The sequence below is a fragment of the Hoplias malabaricus genome, chromosome 12 (assembly GCF_029633855.1).
Source record: "Hoplias malabaricus isolate fHopMal1 chromosome 12, fHopMal1.hap1, whole genome shotgun sequence".
In the NCBI taxonomy this organism is placed as follows: domain Eukaryota; kingdom Metazoa; phylum Chordata; class Actinopteri; order Characiformes; family Erythrinidae; genus Hoplias; species Hoplias malabaricus.
Window position 1 is genome coordinate 27,925,644 of NC_089811.1, and position 20,597 is coordinate 27,946,240.

Genomic DNA, 20,597 nt, shown 5'->3' on the forward strand with positions numbered 1-20,597 from the left:
TCTGTGAGATGTTGCAAAACTGACTAGTCATGCATAAGAGTCTGTCTGTTTATCCACCTTTAGTTAAGCCAAAACTCCTCTCTACTATTCTGAGTTTTTCCACATTGACAAGCATTCATTAAAGGCAACCAGCTCTAAAACAATCATAACCTCAACGCAAGTTTTCCTGAGGTACATGCATTCAATATCTGAACAGAGTAAAATTCTGTAGAATGACTATCGAGAAACTTTTGTTCTTGCAATTAGTGCTGTGCGCACACAAAAAAAAATCTCAGTTTGTTTCTCAATAATTATTTGCTTGATAATGATAAGATTTGGGTAACAGAGCTCAATAATCACCCACCCCACATCAAACAAAGTAGTTTTTCCTCATTTATGGCAGAATGAGTCACTTTCATGAGCTCAGTGAATCCCAGTCCAGTTTTGAATCTTACTTGCTACTAAATATTCCACAGTCAACTGTCAGTGGTATTATAACAAAATGCAAACCATTGGGAATGACAGCAACGGTACGTCATGTAAAATGACAGAGCAGGGTCAGCAGATGCTGACGCGCACATTGCACAGATGTCAACCAACTGTCTACAGATTCAATCATTACAAACTATCATGCTTCCAACCTTTTGAGAAAAGCTTGGAGATTTCCCCCTCCTGTTCAAAAATGACTGCAAACCAGTGCATAAAGCAAGGAGAGAGTGTTGGTGAGTTGCAAGACACAGAAGTGTTTAATGAACTTAACAGTGTAAAGAACTGCAAGGCTGTCACAGGTGGAAGTATGTTGGAATTTTCAAAATAGAGATGACAACAGTCTGGAAACCTTCCACTCATATTAATATCCCTTTCTCTCCATGCTGTGCTGTGGCTCACAGCGCGTCTTCACTCTCTACCTATGCTCGGTAACCTGCTAAGGGCATAGATTATACCCAATTTAACCAGTTAGAGTCGAGGTGCTCTAATTTCAGACCCAAAGCTGACCAAATTAACTGTGGCATCACCTCGCTTTATTGCAAGTGTTTTGTTTTAGCATGTTAGGTTGTTTTATGAGTGTTGCCTTTATCAATAAGCAAATTTATCCAAATAACTGAATAAGAAATGGAATACATACTCAACGAACAAATATCTTAATACATGAAAATTAAAATTAAGGCTGCACTGCGGCTCCCAACATGGCTCCGTTCGCTAAGGACACTGAGTGTACACGAATGAACCAAGCTTCAGGGAGGCAATCTAATTTGAGCTGTAAGGCTGACAAAATTAATCGTAGCTTTGCCATACTTCTTTGTAAGTAGGTTGCTGTAGCGTGTTAGGCTGTTTTAGGCTTCACTCACAATTTTATGTTGACAAGTCTGAATATGTGAGTGGAACCTTTATCACCACATTTATAAAAGAATATAAAATTCCTACCCAACGAGCAAATATCTGAATAGCCTAATATTCTGGGCCAGACCTAGTACCAACCCTAATTAATTCCACAGTTTTACCATGCTCAGCTGATGTTGTAAGTAACAAATCATAGAGCAATTCATAGAACAAACGTATTAGGCAGATAAGCCTAATGTAAATGAAAGTACTGCGTGTGCACAACCTCAAACACCCCCGCACGCATGCATGTAGCTGAATAATCTTGTCAGTTATCTTCAATTTTAGACCAAACTAAAGATCAAATACTTATTTGGTGGAAGTTTACAGAAACCTTATGTTTAATTGTTACAAATCAAACCTGTCAAATGTTTGTGTGTCTGTAAGAGAGAGAGAGAGAGAGAGAGAGAGAGAGAGAGAGCGCTCTGTGGATAATTCTTTTTTTTTTTTTAGGGTCTCCAAGTGCAGAAAGAGAGAAAGACACACACACACACAGGTGTCAAAATACACATTGGCACTTGTTTAATGAGTGGAACTAAACACATGCAGAGGTCTTTGAGTCGGGTTAATCAAGAATTTTTTTTAGTTAGACCGCTGTTGATCGTGGTTGTTTAAGTAGTCTCTGAACAAACAAAGACGTTGCAGTTTAAAAACTGAATTTAAAATTGATTTTTTTTGGTTAGAGTTTATTTATTTATTTATTTTTAATTTTTTTTGGTGAACTACTAGACATGCAGAAAAGAGGAGAAGCCCATTGTCATGTGATGTTATTTCTTGTATTTTGTTAGGCAGTTTAATAATAGAAAAAAACAAAAGTTTAGAGAAATTGGAAAATAATTTCTTAATACACATGCTGCAGTAGTTAAAAATATATGTATATATTATTGAAATCACACACACACACACACACACAGCTATGTCATTTAATAAACTAAATACCTACCTCTTTTTTCAAATAGAAGGTATGTGACTATTTAAAACAAAAAAAAATATGCCCAGATTTTCCACTTATTTACAATCCTGTTATTCTGTCCTAGAATGAAACAAGCTGTTTATAACTTTGTATAGGGATCATGATTGATTTGAAAACCTAATTAGTGTGAGACACCTTAATGGCTCACACAGACTCAAAATATGCACATAAAAATGCTACAACTATGAGCATTTAAGTATCCAATTTTTTTGACCATCACTGTCCAATGAAAGAAACATGGGGGAAAAAAAAATATGAAAATGTTTAATTTTTTTCCTTTTCTGAGGATAACAGCAAAAATGAACCTAAAACAATGTAAGATAGTCATAGTTCAGTTAAGGAGTTAAATAATGACCTTTTTAAAATGGAATGAATAAAAATGCACAAGGAAACCTAGCTATAAAAACAAAAAGGCACAATTTGTATGGAAGCAAATCTGTCTCATCAGACTTTGAAATATTACCACCATTAAATTTGTAGCACTGAATTTTTTTGCACTTAAAATTATGCATCTGAATAAAATTTCTCTTGAATAGAACTTGTCAATTATCAAGAACACGTTTTCACTGTTACTATTCAAGGTTAATTAATTCAGATTAAAAATGTATATGTTCACAGGGCCATTACAAAAAATTCCCACAGTAAAATTTCTTCATCTTCAGGATATCAATAGTCTGTTATATTGTGTCTTTAATGAGCCTTTCAGATTTTTGAGATTCTTTTTTTTTTTTTTTTTATTATTATTAAAGTGAGAGAGAATATCCACGGAAGGAAGCTAAACGTGTAGTTTTTCCACGGTATGGAAGTTGTGTTCATATTTCGCCATCTAGCGGCTAGTGCACCATTTAATGTGAAAGAGAAAATCCTAATGAATCGATTGCTCATCCTTTGTATCCCGGATGTGTATCTGAATTTTTTGTAACTCGTATTCTGGTATCTGAATTTCGTCTACCGAATTTGAGTAACTTCAAAATATATAGTTTGAATTTTTTTGAGCTTTAATTATTTTATCTGAATTTATTAACCTTGAATAGTAACAGTGAAAACATGTTCTTGAAAATTCACGAGTTCTATTCAAGAGCAATTATATTCAGATGCATAATTTCAGTGCAAAAAAAATCCAGTGCTACAAATTCAAAGGTGGTAATATTTCAAAGTCTGATGAGACAGATTTGCTTTCATAATTTTATTTTTTTTTTTTAGAATACAATATTAGCAAACTTAATAACAACAACATACAAATACATGTATAACAAAAATGTGTTAAAATAAATAAAGAAAATATAAACTGATATACAAATTAGCTTGTGGTTCACATTCATTTTATGAAGTTACTATAAATTAGCTAAATGTAGAAATGTTCTTTATTATTTATGCATATCCTGTTCTTTTATGCTCTGTGTTCCAGAGGTTTTGAAGATACTCATGACGTACACAGAGACTACATTGTGATACAATTTATCCCAAAACCCTATGGTTATATTGTCCATCCCACCCTTTTTAATGAGATTGTTCTTTACTAAAAAGCACAGACACACATGCTAACTAAAAACTAGCGTCTTGTTTTCCTGCTCTGTTACTTCCTGCTCTGCAACACAACCTAGCTCAGAACGTCAGAACAGAGTGCAGTGTTAAGCACTTTGTGGTCTATGGAGTGCTTCCCTCTTTCTTCTTTTCCAACGGCATTAAGAAGACTACACCCTCCTCCCCCTGCTTCTTATCTTGTCTTCTATGTGCAGGATAATGATGCCTTTCACCAGTCAGCTATTTTTGGCCTATTGTGTGCCCCAAACACCCTCTAGATGGAGATTCAGTGCAGGAGAAATTCACTGGCAAAGGAAGAAGGAACAAACAAACTGGGGTGGAGCTTATATTTACAGTTTCTGCTGCAGCACAGCATGAGAATATATACTATCAAAACAGAAGGTGGAGCTTCATACAAGGTGTGAGAGACTGCTGCTGTAAATCCCTGCTAAACCTGGCCAAAATGAACCACTGTATTCACTGTCTGAACACTCCATAAAGCATAACTGGCAGTAACCCTGATTTAAATTATAATGATAATATTCCATTACTTGTCATTGTACAATGTATAACGAAATGTGTCTTCCACATTTAAACAAACCTGTGTTTGTGAACACACACCCATAGTGGTGGGCAGTCATCCCCAGCACCCAGGGAGCAGTGGGTTCTGTGCCTTTCTCGAGGGCACATTAGCCATGTCTAGGGGATTAAACCATCAACCTTCTGGTACCAAGCTCAGTCCTCTAAATATTAGGCCAAGGCTGCCCTAGAAATACAGTTTCCCCAATGAGAGGGCATGATGAGTTGACATTTCAAATAGGTGTTGTGAACATGTGTTGCATTTCACCATTTTAACCTTGAACTATCAAAATTAACTAATTCATGTCAAAGATATGACTGAATAAACTAAATAAAGTGAACAAGTGCATACCGGTTATATTGAAAAAGCCACAGTTAGGTCTGATGAGAAGCTTAAGTGACAGTACCAATATAAACAGAACTGGTGTCAACAGTAGTGCAAATACGGAGCTATGAAGCCTGGAGGCTGGTTAAAGTGGTTGATCCAAGGTTAGATCCAAGATGGCGGCGTGTGCACACGCAGCGGCTTCTCTCTCTCTCAAGTTTACAGCATTTAAAAAGTGTTTGTCTTGAAAGTTTCAGTGTTTTTGTACGTCTCTGTCGTGCGTTCACGTCCCAGAACACTCATACAGCCGTGAATCCCTGCTTGATGTTGGCAGAAGCTCGCGTTTGGAACTGAGCCCCGAACTCCGCGGCTTGCTCAGGATACCGGCACCATCACCAACCCACAACGCTGCGTCTCGCCCACAATGGAAGCGCCACAAGCGGAGCGAAAGGCTTCAGAAGAGGGGGAAGAGCCAGCCATCCCCACCATGATACTGGCCAATGTACGTTCGTTGGCTACTAAACTGGACTATCAAACCAGGTCATCAAACCAGTTCTAAAGCAGGTACGGGTGTGGCGGGGTGGCTCATCAGAGGAACTTCAGGACAGTTTTAACACCACAGACTGGAATGTATTTAAAGTGGTTGTGACTTACAACAACTCCACAGACATTCAGGAGTACACAGAAACTGTCTCTGCTTACATCACCAAGTGCGTCGATGATGTAACTGTCCTTAAGACCATCGCCATTCATGCCAATCCGAAGCCATGGCTGACAGGCGAGGTCCAAAAGCTGCTGAAGGTTAGAAATGCTGCCTTCAAAACTGGAGACCAGGCAGACCTGAAGAAAGCTAGAGCCAACCTGTCCCGTGGCATCAGAAAGACAAAAAGGCAGCACACCAAGAGGATAGCCTAACGCTTTAGCGATAGAAGAGACACTCGGAGCATGTGGCAGGGAATTCAGTCCATTACGGATTACAAACCCCTGCCACAGACTTGTGACAGCACCTCCTCTCTGCTGAACGACCTGAATGTGTCCTTCGCTAGGTTTGAGGCACTAAACTAGGGCTGCAACTAATGATTATTTTGATAACTGATTAATCTGTTGATTTTTTTTTCGATTAATCGATTATTAATCGGATAAAAAGGAAGACAAGCCAAATTTGGTTTCCTGTCTGTTACTAGCATATTCAGGATACCATCAGTGAGAACAACTGTTTGCTGTGGTGTGTAGATCTTCTTCAAAACATAGTCAGCAATACTGAGCTGTTTTTATCTGAGGTGAGAGAGAAAGTGTAGATATGAACATACACCTTTTTTTTAAGTTGTTAACTACTGATCTAAAATGCAGACAACAATGCAGGCAAATTGAAATTACATAAATGGATATTGGGTGATGCTGTCATGTGCTGAGAATAAAAGGGAAATTCAACTAACATATGATCAGATATTGTTACGATATTTCAGATTTAAGAACTAATGTTGTAATTGTATAAGGAACTCACAACCTACCACTATTAAAAATTAGCGTTTACATGAAGAATTAACCCAACCGTTACATTAATTTTATATTTATCAATATTTCAGTGTTTGTAATGTAATATACACTTGGCAGCGATACACAAACACTAACACGCAATGCCAGTCAGAAAAGACCTTGAAAAAGGCTTTAAATATATTATTTAAAAAAAATGTTTGGATTGATTTTTTTTTAAACTCTCAATGTAACTGCCGCCACATTTAAGGTGGAACGGAAAACTCGCTAAGTACAAAAGTGCTATATATTTACTAAAAATGAGACATCTTGTTTAACTACTCTAGCAGGCTCTAGTGACATTGAGTTAAAAAAAAAATTAACATTGCTAACGTTAGCTTGACTAAAACTAAGGTTTGTTTTGGAACTGCTGGTCGACCTGACACATTTAAGGTCGAAGAGAAAACTCGGGGGGTTGCTAAGGCTTGTTCGCTAAACGCGAGTGTAATATCAATGTACTAAGAAAAACAAATGTTTAACTACTCTAGCAGGCTCTAGTAACATTTTAGTGAGAGAAAAAGTAGAATTAACTTACTATACTTAATCTCTCCACACATAGCTCCAACAGGCTTCCTTTTCAGATGCTCATGCAGTGATGTTGTGCTGCTGTGCCATGCGAGATCAGCTGTGCACATTTTGCACCTAACGCTGTTCTTTGAAGGCTTTAATGTACTTTTGATGACTTGGGTCGTACATTTTTCTCTCAGCTTGTGCTAACATTATCCCCTGCTGTGACCGCCTCCGCCATTTTTCAAACCCTTCTTCCAGAGTTCATCAAGTGTAGCAACTGTACCTGTGTGTATAATAACTTAGACCCAACTAATCGACTATTAAATTAGTTGCCAACTATTTTAACAACCGATTTTAATCGATTAGTTGTTGCAGCCCTACACTAAACCACACCCCGGCACATAAATCCACCCCCCACTCTTGGAGACCAGGTGCTCACACTGTCCTCAGACAAGGTGAGGAGTGTATTCAGCAGGATCAACGCTTGGAAAGCTCCTGGACCTGACAACATACCTGGTCATGTGCTGAAGGACTGCGCTGGCGAACTTGCAGAGGTGTATTCTGACATGTTCAACACCTCACTGAGTCAGGCTGTGGTCCCTGTATGCTTCAAAGCCCCCACTATAATCCCTGCCAAAGAAGTCATCAACCTCCTGTTTCAATGACTGCTGTTTCACTTACCTCCATCCTCAGGAAGTGCTTCAAGCAACTAGTCATGCAACACATCAGGTCTTCCCTACCCCCTCTCCTTGGACCCCTACCAGTTTGCATATCATTCAAATCGTTCGACTGATGATGCTGTCTCCACTGCTCTCAATTCAGCCCTTACTCATCTGGACCCATATCACAATGCTTTTTATTGATTTCAGTTCTGCATTCAACACAATCATCCCCCAACAGCTCATTCAGAAACTGGACAAACTGGGACTGAACACCTCACTGTGCAACTGGCTGCTTGACTTCCTGACTGGAAGACCACAGGCAGTACAGGTTGGCAGTAACTCGTCCAGCACCATCACTCTGAACACGAGGGCACCCCAAGGATGTGTGCTGAGCCCCCTTCTGTTCACTCTGCTAACCCACGACTGCTCTCCATCACACACCTCCAACCTCTTCATCAAGTTTGCAGATGACACGACTGTGGTAGGCCTCATCAGCAACGAGTCACACTACAGGAGCGAGGTGAGCCACCTGGCCTCTTGGTGCAAACACAACAGTCTCTCACTGAACACAGAGAAGACCAAGGAGATTGTTGTGGACTTCAGGAGAACCCACACACAACATGCCCCTCTATCCATCAACGGGGCTGCTGTGGAGAGGGTGACCAGCACCAAGTTCCTGGGTGTGCACGTCACAGAGGACCTCTCCTGGATCATCAACACAGCATCACTGGCCAAGAAGGCTCACCAACGGCTCTTTCTCCACAAGCTAAGAAGAGCAAGAGCTCCCACCCCTATCAAGATCACCTTCTACAGTGGGGCCATCGAGAGTATCCTGACTAGCTGTTTCACTGCGTGGTACGGGGCCTGCACAGTATCCTGGATGAGTTACTGCCAACCCATACTGCCTGTGGTCTTCCAGTCAGGAAGTCAAGCAGCCAGTTGCACAGTAATGTGTTCAGTCCCAGTCTGTCCAGTTTCTGAATGAGCTGTTGGGGAATGATTGTGTTGAATGCAGAACTGAAATCAATGAAAAGCATTCTGACATAGGTGTCTTTCTTGTCCAGATGAGTAAGGGCTGAATGGAGAGCAGTGGAGACAGCATCATCAGTCGAACGATTTGATAGATATAGTTTCTGTGAACACAAACACAACAGTCTCTCACAGTCTTCTGAGTTGACTGAAGTAAGCAGATATAGTCCAGTTTATTATCCAACAAAAGTACATTGCCCAGTATCATTATGGGGATGGCTAGCTTATGTGGGCTAGCTGCTAGCTTCGCTGTGATACCTCTCTTGCTCCGCTTGTGGCACTTACATTGTGGGCGAGGCGCAGCATTGGGGGTTGGTGATGGTGCCAGTATCCTGAGCAAGCCACGGATTTGCAGCTCCTCGCGAAGTTTGGGGTTAAGTTCCAAACGCGAGCTTCTGCCAACATCAAGCAGGGACGTGAGTGTATGAGTGTTCCGAGACGTGAACGCACGACGGAGACGTACAAAAACACTGCAACTTGCAAGACAAACACATTTTAAACGCTGTAAACTGTATACTCTGGAGAGAGAGAAGCCGCTGCGTGTGCACGCTCCACCATCTTGAAGGCTAATAATTATATATATTTATTAACTATAGAATTAGTTAATTATTACAGTTATGCCAAGGACAAATGTAAATGTATGAGCATAACTCAAACTAATAACTCAGCATAACTGCAAGAAATCTTGTTGCAAAACAATATGGGATTAAAATATTTTAAAAAATTCAAATAAACTAACATCACTAAAAACTAATCAGAAGGAACAAGGTCACAGAGGACAAAAAAGAAGCAATCATGGAGTGTGGGTTGTTGAATAAAAATGATATTTAGTAATGAGTCATGAAGCATCACTGGCCAAAAATGAGGCTCTGGAATTTGTCTTGTACAATTTCTTGCACCACTCGAAAGTAACATATACTGCTTTGCCAAGTAAAAGTCTCTGTGTGAATTTTAATAAGCAAATACTTAAGAGTATGTGGTTGGACAATTACTAAAAACTTAACCTGATGCAGTAGATTTTCGTTCCTTACTTAAACATTTCAATCAAGCAAAGAATATAATTGAAATGACTGCTGGGTGTTAAGAAATGCCCAATGTATTGCTAAAATCAGAACGTGGTTAACTTTGGAAGTGATAGTGGTGAATTAATCATATTCAAGGAACAAACATGGTCAGAAAATAAAATAAAAAATGTTTTGATGAAATTTTGAATGATGGTGATTGTAGGGATGGACAGTATCCACATTTTTCATATTGGCATACCATCTCAGAATATTATCCTGGTACACGTTATTACAGTGGGGAGGGGTGCTCTGTCAGGCTGTGCTGAGCCTTACATCTGTGAGCACAGCGCACTAGACACACGTTTACAATAAAAATCAGTTTCTGAGAAAGAGCAAATTTCAGCAACTGGTGCTGAAGGAACAGAAATGTTAGAAAATAAGTGAAAGGATGCCCTGTGAAGGAGTGGCGCCCCCTCCAGGGTGTATTCCCACCTTGCGCTCAATGATTCCAGGTAGGCTCTGGGCCCACCTCGACCCTGAACTGGATGAGCGGTTACAGATAATGAATGAATGAAATAAGACAGTGTACACTGTTTAGAAGCACAGCTGGCACTAACAGGCACTTGTGGTTTAGCACATCACAGCAGATTTTTCACCGAAATGAGGCTCAAAGCACATATTTAGAGGATAAAGCCATATACATGTGAGCACAAAGTTGAGTGAAGGATTTTCTGATAATTTTGTCTGTTTACAGCTTTCTTCCTTTCTCTTTTTAACCGAAATTCAATGCTAAACTTTCAATTGTGGTGGGTTATTGTGCTTGTGTTTTTCTCCCCCCCCGTTTTAGATGACTTTTAAAAGACTCAGAACAGAAATATGACACACCACACACACACCATAATCACTGCCCTCATTTTGAGATACCTTCCACATATTTAAATATTGCGGTACATGTTATTATAATTATACCGTCCAACACTAGGCAATTGGAGATCACTTATACTCTTAGTAAACTTGAAAAAAGATAACCAAAAAAACAGAAAAAAAAAAAACAGAAAGTATATTGATTGCCACATACAATGCAACAAGAACTCAAAAAAGCCACTAAAAACATAAAAAAAAGCATGAAGATTCACAAATTGTGTTCCCAGCACAGAGTTTTGACCTTAAACTGAATGAAAATCTTTGCTTTGCAAAAGAGTTCACAAAGTGGTTCGACTGTGCAAAAAAAATGAACGCAATGATAGCAAACGTTCAATGTAATCAGACCCAAAAGCAAGCCAAACATATATTAGTGTAAGCATTTATTTGGTCAGGCAGTGTACCAATCTATGGTGGAAGTTATATGACAAAGCTGATCTGCCCACCAATTTCAACTACTGTCCAGTTCCTGCCTCAAAGAATTCAAGCCTGAAGAACAGCAACAAAGAACTAACTGTGGTTTATTTTTTGTTGCGGATCCCACAGAATTTTTTTTTCTTGAGTAATTACATACATTTATTTGGTAAATCACAAAAAATTGAATGGCATATTTTACCTAAATCTATTCATTTCAATAATTTAAAAGTTAATGTGTTATGTTTCACAAAGTCAGAACCGTTTGGTGTCATATCCGTGATTTGTTTTTTATTAGCTATGAGGTATGAATCTGGCTGAACATCTTCCAAGTATTGTTACTTTATAATATTTGCAACCTAATGCATGTCAGGCACTATATTGCACCACATAGTATTTTATCACCATGTATTGACAATACAATATAGCTTCTGGGATGTTTAATCACTCTTCAAACTTCAGAGAGGAATTATCTCTGTGATAATGCAAAATTGTGTGCAATTGGATACAAAGTTTATATAATATTATAAAGTTAAGTAAATAATATACCATATGTCCAGGTTACAAGATGCCTGAGACCAATCAATGCTCAAATGCAGAAGTACTTATTCCTGACACACCCTTGTTCATATTTCCAAGAAAAGATATGTAGCAATGAATGGCAATGGTGGGTGCCGCCCAAGACCAATGGGAACATCCACAGCTGAAGTGCCCTTAAGCAAGGCACTGAACACATAACTGCTCCCCCCGTGATAGGGATGGCTGCCCAGCGCTCTGGGTGTGTGTTCACAGCCCCTAGTGCAGTAGTGTGCGTGTGTTCACTGCCACAGATGGGATAAATATGGAAGACACATTTCGTTGTACATCGTACAATGACAAATAATTGCTAGCAAATTTGTTAGCAAATGTTTCAAATGTGTCCCAATAGGGTAGTGATCTCCTTTAGGTCATTCCACACAACAACTGTTTAACTTACATTAGATTAGATTAGCTGTTAATAGTTGCATTTTTTCTGATTAGTTCAAAGGTTTTAAAGCTTCATAACACATTTGTTAACCTGTTAAAGAACAGCATCTTCCAATTATGTCAGAATAAGGAATTTTTTTAAAGGCCCATTAAAAGATAATCTGTAGCTTTTTTTACAGATTAATTTATAAATAATAATATATATTATACATTTAACTTTTATAATAATATATAATAACAATATATAATTATAATATAAAATTTAACCTGTAATTGCAATAAACTCTTAATAAGCCTTGCAGTATAAAGGCTGCTTATGTCAATCCCTTTCTACTAGATCTCAAATTTAATTAGAGGCCTGCTATAGGAAAAAAAATACTTGGGATGTTAAAAGTAATGCTTTTTTGTAACAAAACAACTGAGAACTCTTTATACAGGCAAACTGAAATTTAAATCGAAATCAGTATCAGTGTGACTCATGGCACATAACCCGCAAAAGCCTTGCTTGACTTCTATTTCCTCCAATGGAACACAAAACAAAACAGAAATAAACAGGTGGCACTTCTTAAAAGTATAATATTTTCCATGGTGAATTTTTAGGGAGCAAATTAAAAATGAAAACTTACATTTGCATTATTCACATTAACTGTGTCTTATATGATTGCTGTCCAATGTTTTTGTAATTGTAACTGAATTTTATGAAAAAAATTTTACAACATGGGAAAACAGCAGCTTTAGGCAGGAATGCACTTTGCTATAGAACAGTAAGTTCACAATCAATCCCTTAAAGCTCCTGGGAGGCCATTTTGAAATTTTGTGAGGTTTTTATTTTGGATTTTTCCAAACTTGGAACTGCAGTTGTCATTTTACACAAGACAACATTACACAATAAAATGGCACAGGCGTTTAGAATTGGTATTATACAGCTGTTCATGTACAAACCTAGACGTCTCATCTTTTATGTGTCTGTGGTGTGGTTTCGTGTGAATATTTATATACGTTAACACAACTGTACGAACTGGATACCTTATTGAGTGTCTCCAAATTGGTGCTTCACCCGCTGCTACTCTGCTGGACTGCCAACCGGTCAACAGGTGTATATCAATAAATTACAATCATCAAAAAATTAATTCAGTGTTTCCACAACGTGTATTTTGCAGTGGTGGCCCACCACTGCTTAATTATTGCCACCGCTCTATCAGTATTTAAATAATTACATGAAACTGCTATTACAAAAGTAGAGCGGGGAAAAATTATGCCTACCGTGCTGCTTCGCAACACATCGGACAAGCAAGGGAGAGAGAGCGAGAGAGAGAGAGGGGATAGGAAAGAAAGTTAGATTAAAATAGCTAATGTTAGAATAGGTATTAAAGTTCAAAACATTTAGAATGCTACTTTCGGTTTGTCACATATTGCCTAATGAATGGAGCACGTTTAGATTCTACAAATAAGCTTTAAAATGGTGTTGTCAAGGCTAATGTGTTCATTTTTAACACAGAGTAGTCATACGACCAAGTTTGACACCATTTGTTTAGTAAAGTAAGAGATTTTAGTTCAGAAATGATCAAAACTACACTGAGATAATTATAATGAAGAAAAAAGATTTCTCTATCCAGTTTGTAATGTATACTACACTAACTTACACATGTATGTTTTATTCCTCCCCATACAATGAATTACTATTCGATTACGATTAATATTTTATCTTGTAAAATATCAATGACCTATTACAAGCAGAGTTTCTTGCCATGGAGCTCTTTTTTTTTAAAAAAAAAAAGAAATCTTGGAAAACTAAGCACTCTAAGCCAAGCAGCAGTTTACGCAACTGAATTTATGAAAATAAATGGTTTGTAAAATTTGTGTAGTGTATGTATTCTTGGGGGCGGGGGCCTGACACAGCAGCTTTAATAAATAAATAAATAAATCTAGAGGAAACATTCAAACAGTGATCTATTTCATGTTGTGATGCACAAGATATCGGCAGCCGATATATTATTTGCCGATATGTGGATTTTATTAGTTAGTGCTATTGGTCCGATATTGAAATTTAAGCTGATATTACAACAAGAGATTAAACAATATAAAATTTTTATATCACGATTATCATGACCAAAATTATCACAATTATCAGTATTATTGTGATATTGTTCATGTGTTGAAAAGTTAAATAAATAAATAAATACTGATGCACAAACTAGGGCGGCACGGTTTCGCAATCACACAGCTCCAGGGACCTGGAGGTTGTGGGTTTGAGTTCCGCTCCAGGTGACTGCCTGTGAGGAGTTTGGTGTGTCCTCCACATGTCTGCATGGGTTTCCTCTGTGTGCTGCAGTTTCCTCCCACGGTCCAAAAACACACGTTGGTAGGTGGATTGGCAACCAAAAAAAAAAAAAAAATGTCCATATGTGTGAGTGAATATGTGAACATGTTTGTCACCCCTGTGAAGGACTGGCGCCCCCTTAGGGTGTGTTCCCGCCCAATGATTCCGGGTAGGCTCCGGACCCATTGTGACCCTGTACTGGACAAGCGGTTTCCATTAAGAACCACCTCATAGTTGTTTGAGATTTAATTCTCAATGCAAGGAAATCCCTGAATGAATGATTGATACATACACAAACTGAAACACGTTTCACCAACCTTTATATTAACACAAATAGAATTGGCACTTTCTGTTTGCATAAACATTAAAAAGATAGTGTCAATACATTTATAGCATTATTACTGTTGTCATTATTATTATTATTATTATTATTAACAACAATATAGGGATTTCCTTGCATAGAGAATTAAATCTTGAACAACTATGAGGTGGGTCTTAATGGAAAATTACTACTTCTTGATATCCCCAGAGTGTGTTGCACTTGGGAGATATCTGTCCTAACTGCAGTTGCAGAATTATTGTGTCGTTGTGGCGTTGTTCCCATTAATCAATACAGCGCACCAGGAAAAACAGGCAAAACTGAACTTTTGCAGTGTCTCGTTCCAGGGCTTGTCTGACTGCTAACTCGAAGCTCATTTTGGAGACACTCCACAGAAATATATGTACGAACTGGATACCTTATTGAGTGTCTCCAAATTGGTGCTTCACCCGCTGCTACTCTGCTGGACTGCCAACCGGTCAACAGGTGCATATCAATAAATTACAATCATCAAAAAATTAATTCAGTGCTTCCACAATGTGTATTTTGCGGTGGTGGCCCACCACTGCTTAATTATTGCCACCGCTCTATCAGTATTTAAATAATTACATGAAACTGCTATTACAAAAGTAGAAGGGGGTTTCACCAATTGCATTATTTATTTATTTTAATGCTAAACTTCAGTTTATATTATTAAAAAAAAAAAAAAAAAAAAAAACAAGCATAAGTTAAACCACACCAATCATGGCATTTCTTGCATACAGGATGGTTATCTTCAATTAACTATCCTTCTGTATGCTTATAAATTATAAAATATGACCAAACATCAGACTTGTTCTCCCTTGCCCTCTCGGTATCTCCCCCTTCAACCACACACACACACACACACACCTGCATCTGAGAGAATGATTCAGGCTTTGACTCTGAAGCAAGACTCCACAGCGAGCTTTTCATGCCGTAGTTATCGACCGTGGTTTTAATAATACTTTAAAGTTCAAACGCTACTATTAATCGTCATTTACATTTTACTGCGATTTAGAGTGAAACCGGTAATCATTTCATCTCTAAATACAACCGATAACTTGACGCCTTTTTTGTGCTTACACACATGCACTGACGCCTGTAAATTGTGGAAGTTTTTCACAGTTTCTGCACACAACAGTTTCTGGGATTAAATCTCTCTGTGGTGAAAACTAAATTAAAATATCAGCGACGCTCAATGCATGCACACACAGATATCGGTGTACAAACACACACGCACCCCAGGTTAAACGACAGAAAAATACTCAACCACTACAGGAGTCCTTCTTATATAAAACACATGAAAATAAGAGTCATTCAGCATCTGAATTTATTACTGAAACATGATAAAAGATTACATACACTCACTCAAACACACACTCTCCCTCACTCTCTCTGAGACTCTTTATGCTGCTCACTCCCTCGCTCTTCAAACCAGGTGCTGCACCAATTAGCACCCCTCAATAAACCATTCATGTGGAACCAGCAGTAAATCTTTGATAACAAGACTAGGCAAGCCTAGTTTGGCCGGACTGCCATTAACCATATAGCCATTTTCACAACAGTATTTCTGGCATTTCAAAAACAGGAAAGCCCAAAATACAGACAGTTGTCATTGGAACGTCTGGAGAAGCTTTGGTGCTTCATATCAATGTGTTGTACAGAAAATATGGAGGGCAGGACTAATAAATGCAGAAATGAAAAAAGGAGCACAAAGTTTTGTTCACACACACACACACATATATATATATATACACATACACACACATATATATATATATCCCTACAAGATTCAGTTCAGACAGAAGCTGAAATCAGCAGATCATGCAAAACGGCAAAGATTCGCCGATCGGATTTTGACTAGACAACGAGAGGATGATAAAAAGAGTTATTGTTAATTTCAACGATCGGATGACTGCCTGCAGAGAAAGTGGAGGTGGTCATATGCTCAATATCATTTTTAGTTATTAAAATTGAAGCACATGTAGAATGAAATTAAATTTAAAAAAATCGAATTTTGCTTTGATTTTGGCTGATTTATTGCATTTTTAAAAACTGCATATTTTATACACCCTTTATAATATTTACATTTTCTGAGATAAGGACTTTTGGGTTTTCTTCGGCTGTAATCATCATAATCATCAACATTAAAAGGAATAAACACTGATAATAGATCATTCTGTATGTAATGAATCTATATGAGTTTCAAATTTTGAATTGAATTACTGAAAAAATATTTTTATAATCTAATTTATTCAGACGCACCTGTACATACAAGTTCAACACTTTAAGCTACAAACCTCTGTACTTAACTGGCCATAAACTGTCTAGTGCTCTCTGCACATTTTCCTGGTGAAAATCGTATCATTTTGTTTTCTGATAATGATGCATTGTCACAATCAAGCTATCATAGGTGACTGATACAAAACAGTATATTCAAATTTATAGAATGATGTTCATCCATTTTTTTCATATACAAGTGTTTGCCCGCCCTTAGATATTGGACACTGACAGAGGAGCTATCATAGTCTGACAGCAGACACTTGGCATTAAGTATTGTGACTTTAGCATCATGTGTAGCTGCTCCAGATCATGCCATTCTATTGACAATGCATTTCTATGGAGACTAAACAAGCAGTGTGTACACAACTGAAGGTCTGATTCAGCAAAAAGTGAATATACTAAAGCAGATGAGTTCATTAAAGAGATGTCTGGATATTTTTGTTTAAACTTTACTTTTTAGCCAGTGTACTTACCCTTTCCATTCTGCCAGGCTGTGTACCAAGACAGACTGAGTAAAGAAGTGAAGAATATAACAGCAGTGGCAACAGTTCCATTTCTGAGCCTCATCTCATTTCAGCGCTCTGTTGCTTGGCTTCTCTCGCTGGAGGAGAGGCTCACACTCGGGGAAGGAACTTGCTCCCTCCTTCCCTCCGTGAGGCTTCTCTCTATATCCCACCTCTGCTTTCCTCTGCACTTATATTACTCTATATCCCTGTTTAGCAGTAGGAAATCAGTCAGAAGAGTTCCACTTTTTCAGATAGTCTTCCATGACCAAGTCGTGCCTTCATCCTGACTGCACAAAGTGTAAAGAGATGATCCAGCTTTAAGTAAATGGAACTTGTGCACTCCAAACAATGGGTTTGTCTGCAACTCCTGCACTAGGCAAAAAAAATAATAACAAAATTACTACCACACCTTGAACAGGTGAGTTATGCTTGATAACACTTCAATAATGTCAATATTTGAACTTTCAAATGACCTTGTCAGTCAACATCAAAACATCACAGAAAGTAAAGAACAAAGAATGAGAAAATCAACTTTATTATTTCTATGACGTTTGGGCAACTCAGATGAGGGAATTTCTTGCTGAAAATGGGATGTGTGTGATTGTCCAGACATTTCATTGCTATAAACGTGTTCAGTTAACTATTGTATACATATATTAATGTATCAGCTAATACATTTTCCAATACCTAGTAGCACATTACTCATAATGAAGATTGTGTTAGGCATGAGGAGTTAAATGGATACACGTATTACGGGTAAGATTTTATAAAATATTTTAATGATTGTATTTATTTCATCATAAGGACCAAGACCATCCAACACACTGAATTCTGGTTGTTGTATTCGGTCTTTATTGATATAAACCCAGCATACAAGTTGTTATAAAATGACATTTTACCTATGTTTAACACGACTCACCATTATTTAACATATATTTTAATATAATATAATTTCAACGGAACACAAACAGCTCCTAACAGTGCAGTCACAGTCAGGTGCTAGCGGGCTAACTGAGCTAACGTTTAGCTAGAGCTAGTTCTCCAGAGGAGCTTCCCATAATCAGAATTTTACCAGAGCCCAGATAAACAATCAGGACCGGGTTATACACTACAGCGCGGAGCTAAACACGGAAAACTGGTATATAGCACGGCGTTATACATTTAAAACGTTTAAAAGATAAATTCAATCATTGTGTGCTTAACAAACAGGTCGCCAAATCAGCGTGTTTGTCGGACGAATATGAAGTTGTCTTATTCACCAGTTTCTCATTCGAATTTTCCGTCCCACGTTAAATTGGTATAAGCGCCAAAATAAAATATCTGCACCATTTAAGGTGGACCGGATCATTTAAATCAGCCGCTGGCGAATAGGAAGGAAACTTTAGTCTCGTAGATATATAATTGAGCCAAATTCAGACACAACAGGCTCGTCTAGCTTCACGTCACAGCAAATTAGTATATAATATTATAAAAATAATTTAAATACTCACAGTTAACGGTTAATATCCGAACAAACCGCAGAGACGAACTCACGACTTCTGTATTACCACCAGCCACTGCTGATTACACTGTGCCGTGTTTCTGTCTGTAAAATACAGCACTGAAGACTAGAACCTCGCAGTTACTAATGGTGAGCTCTCAATCAACCTTAAAACGCACCAAAAAAAAAAAAAAAAAAAAAAAAAAACACGCCCTCCATTGGCTGCGCTCAGTCATAAAGCAGCCCAGTGAACCCAGCTGCAGAAACAGGAATATTACGCCATACAGGAACCTCTGCTCTCATTTTATACATTCATTTTATATCTGTTTATTTTATAGACTCTCGCCATTCTTTTCTTATATCATTTTAAATTTCTAGAAATTGTTGTATTGTTTCTGTTTTGTGTTTTCACTTATTTGTTTTTATCTTTAAGAAGGGATTTTTTTTTAAAATCTACTTTATTTTTTATATTGTAGACGTTCTATGCAATCACGCATCCCTTATTTTTATTTATTTATTTATTTATATTGATTTCTTTCTTTTTCCCAGAACTGCTGTATTTTTAAATGTGGACGCTAGAGGGCACGCTGGTTCATTAAATGATTGTTAAATATGTTTTACAATGATTAATCAGGTTCTAGCCCCAAACCCAACTGAAAAATCTAGTGAAAAAAACGAAAAAATTATATATTTATTATGTGTTTTATAAATGTTATATATAGAATTTTAGGATTTGTCAGCATATGTAAAGCTTATTGAACTGAAAATTATAATATATGTGTGTGTTTTTATAATGAATTATAAAAATATGTATAAAGTAATTAAAAACACAATTTGTAAGCATAATTGATATTAGTGCAGTGACACTGATGTGGTGGTGGTATGTTTAGTGTGTGTCTGGTACAGCAGTGCTTTTGGAGTTTTAAACCCCTCGGTGGTTTAAAGCCCACATTTTTTTAGTTAGTTTACCATTCTCAGTCAAGCAGTGACATTGAGAAGTTTGAAAACTCCCACAGCACTACTGTCTAATCTACTTGTACCAGCACAATATATACTTAACATACAACCATGTCAGTGTTGTTGCAGTACTGACAAATATCCTTACAAATATACTTTGTGTTTTAGTTTTACAATTAAAATGTTATAATTTGTTAGCTCCCTTTCACGTTATTCTAAATTGGACAGGATTTTGGGTGCAGAATATTTGTCAGTATTGCTGACAATACTGTATAGTTTTTTCAATTAGTTTTCTGGTAACCACCAACCAGACTGCATCCTCTCTCTCCTGCATGTCTGTAGCTGGGTTCTCTTGGCTGGCCCCTGGATGTTTTTACAGAGTAATTCCTCCCCTGCTTTAGTGTAAACCTGTTAACCTTATCTCCCATTGTCTGGTTTTCTTTCTCCTGTCTCTCTCATGCTTGATACTCTCCCTGGTGATGCCCTGACCCAGCCGATGCATCCTGTACCAGATCTTGGCATTGTCTCACCTACAGCTCCACGCTTGGCCATGCAATGATGCTGTCTTAGCTCAAGTGGACTCTGCACCTGCTTTTACCTTCCCACAAAATCACTGACCACCACCTGCTTCCTTATACATCTTCATTATTAACATTTTACCTATACCTCATTAACATTACCTATAACTCATCTCTATCAATTCACTTTTACTTATGTTCTGTTATTGGTTATTTCTAGTGTCAAACAGAGGAGGATGGGTTCCCTCTTATGAGTCCTGGGTCCTTCCACGATTTCTTCCTCTTGTGATGAGGGACTTTTTCTGAAATACTCTTGAGCCATCATGGCTATATTTATCACACTAGTGTGACTGTTTCTCATGCAGTGCTGTCTGAGGTCTCGTAGGTCACACAC

The 20,597-nt window shown here is 37.8% G+C and overlaps 1 protein-coding gene across 2 annotated transcripts in view; it reads right to left on the reverse strand.

Moving 5' to 3' along the window:
* mgat4a (alpha-1,3-mannosyl-glycoprotein 4-beta-N-acetylglucosaminyltransferase A) overlaps positions 1–18,865 on the reverse strand; it is a 49,163-nt gene extending 30,298 nt beyond the window's left edge. Inside the window, exons 1-2 of one of the 2 annotated variants that reach the window (XM_066686996.1) lie at positions 18,739–18,865; positions 17,216–17,615 (exon numbers count right to left, since the gene is read on the reverse strand). In XM_066686996.1, the coding sequence (XP_066543093.1) occupies positions 17,216–17,309 (94 nt within the window). In that variant the 5' untranslated portion in view covers positions 17,310–17,615; positions 18,739–18,865. Of the gene's footprint in view, positions 1–17,215; positions 17,621–18,738 lie in introns of both variants that reach the window. The other variant, XM_066686997.1, reaches the window with a different exon arrangement.
* Between the last annotated feature and the right edge of the window lie 1,732 nt (positions 18,866–20,597).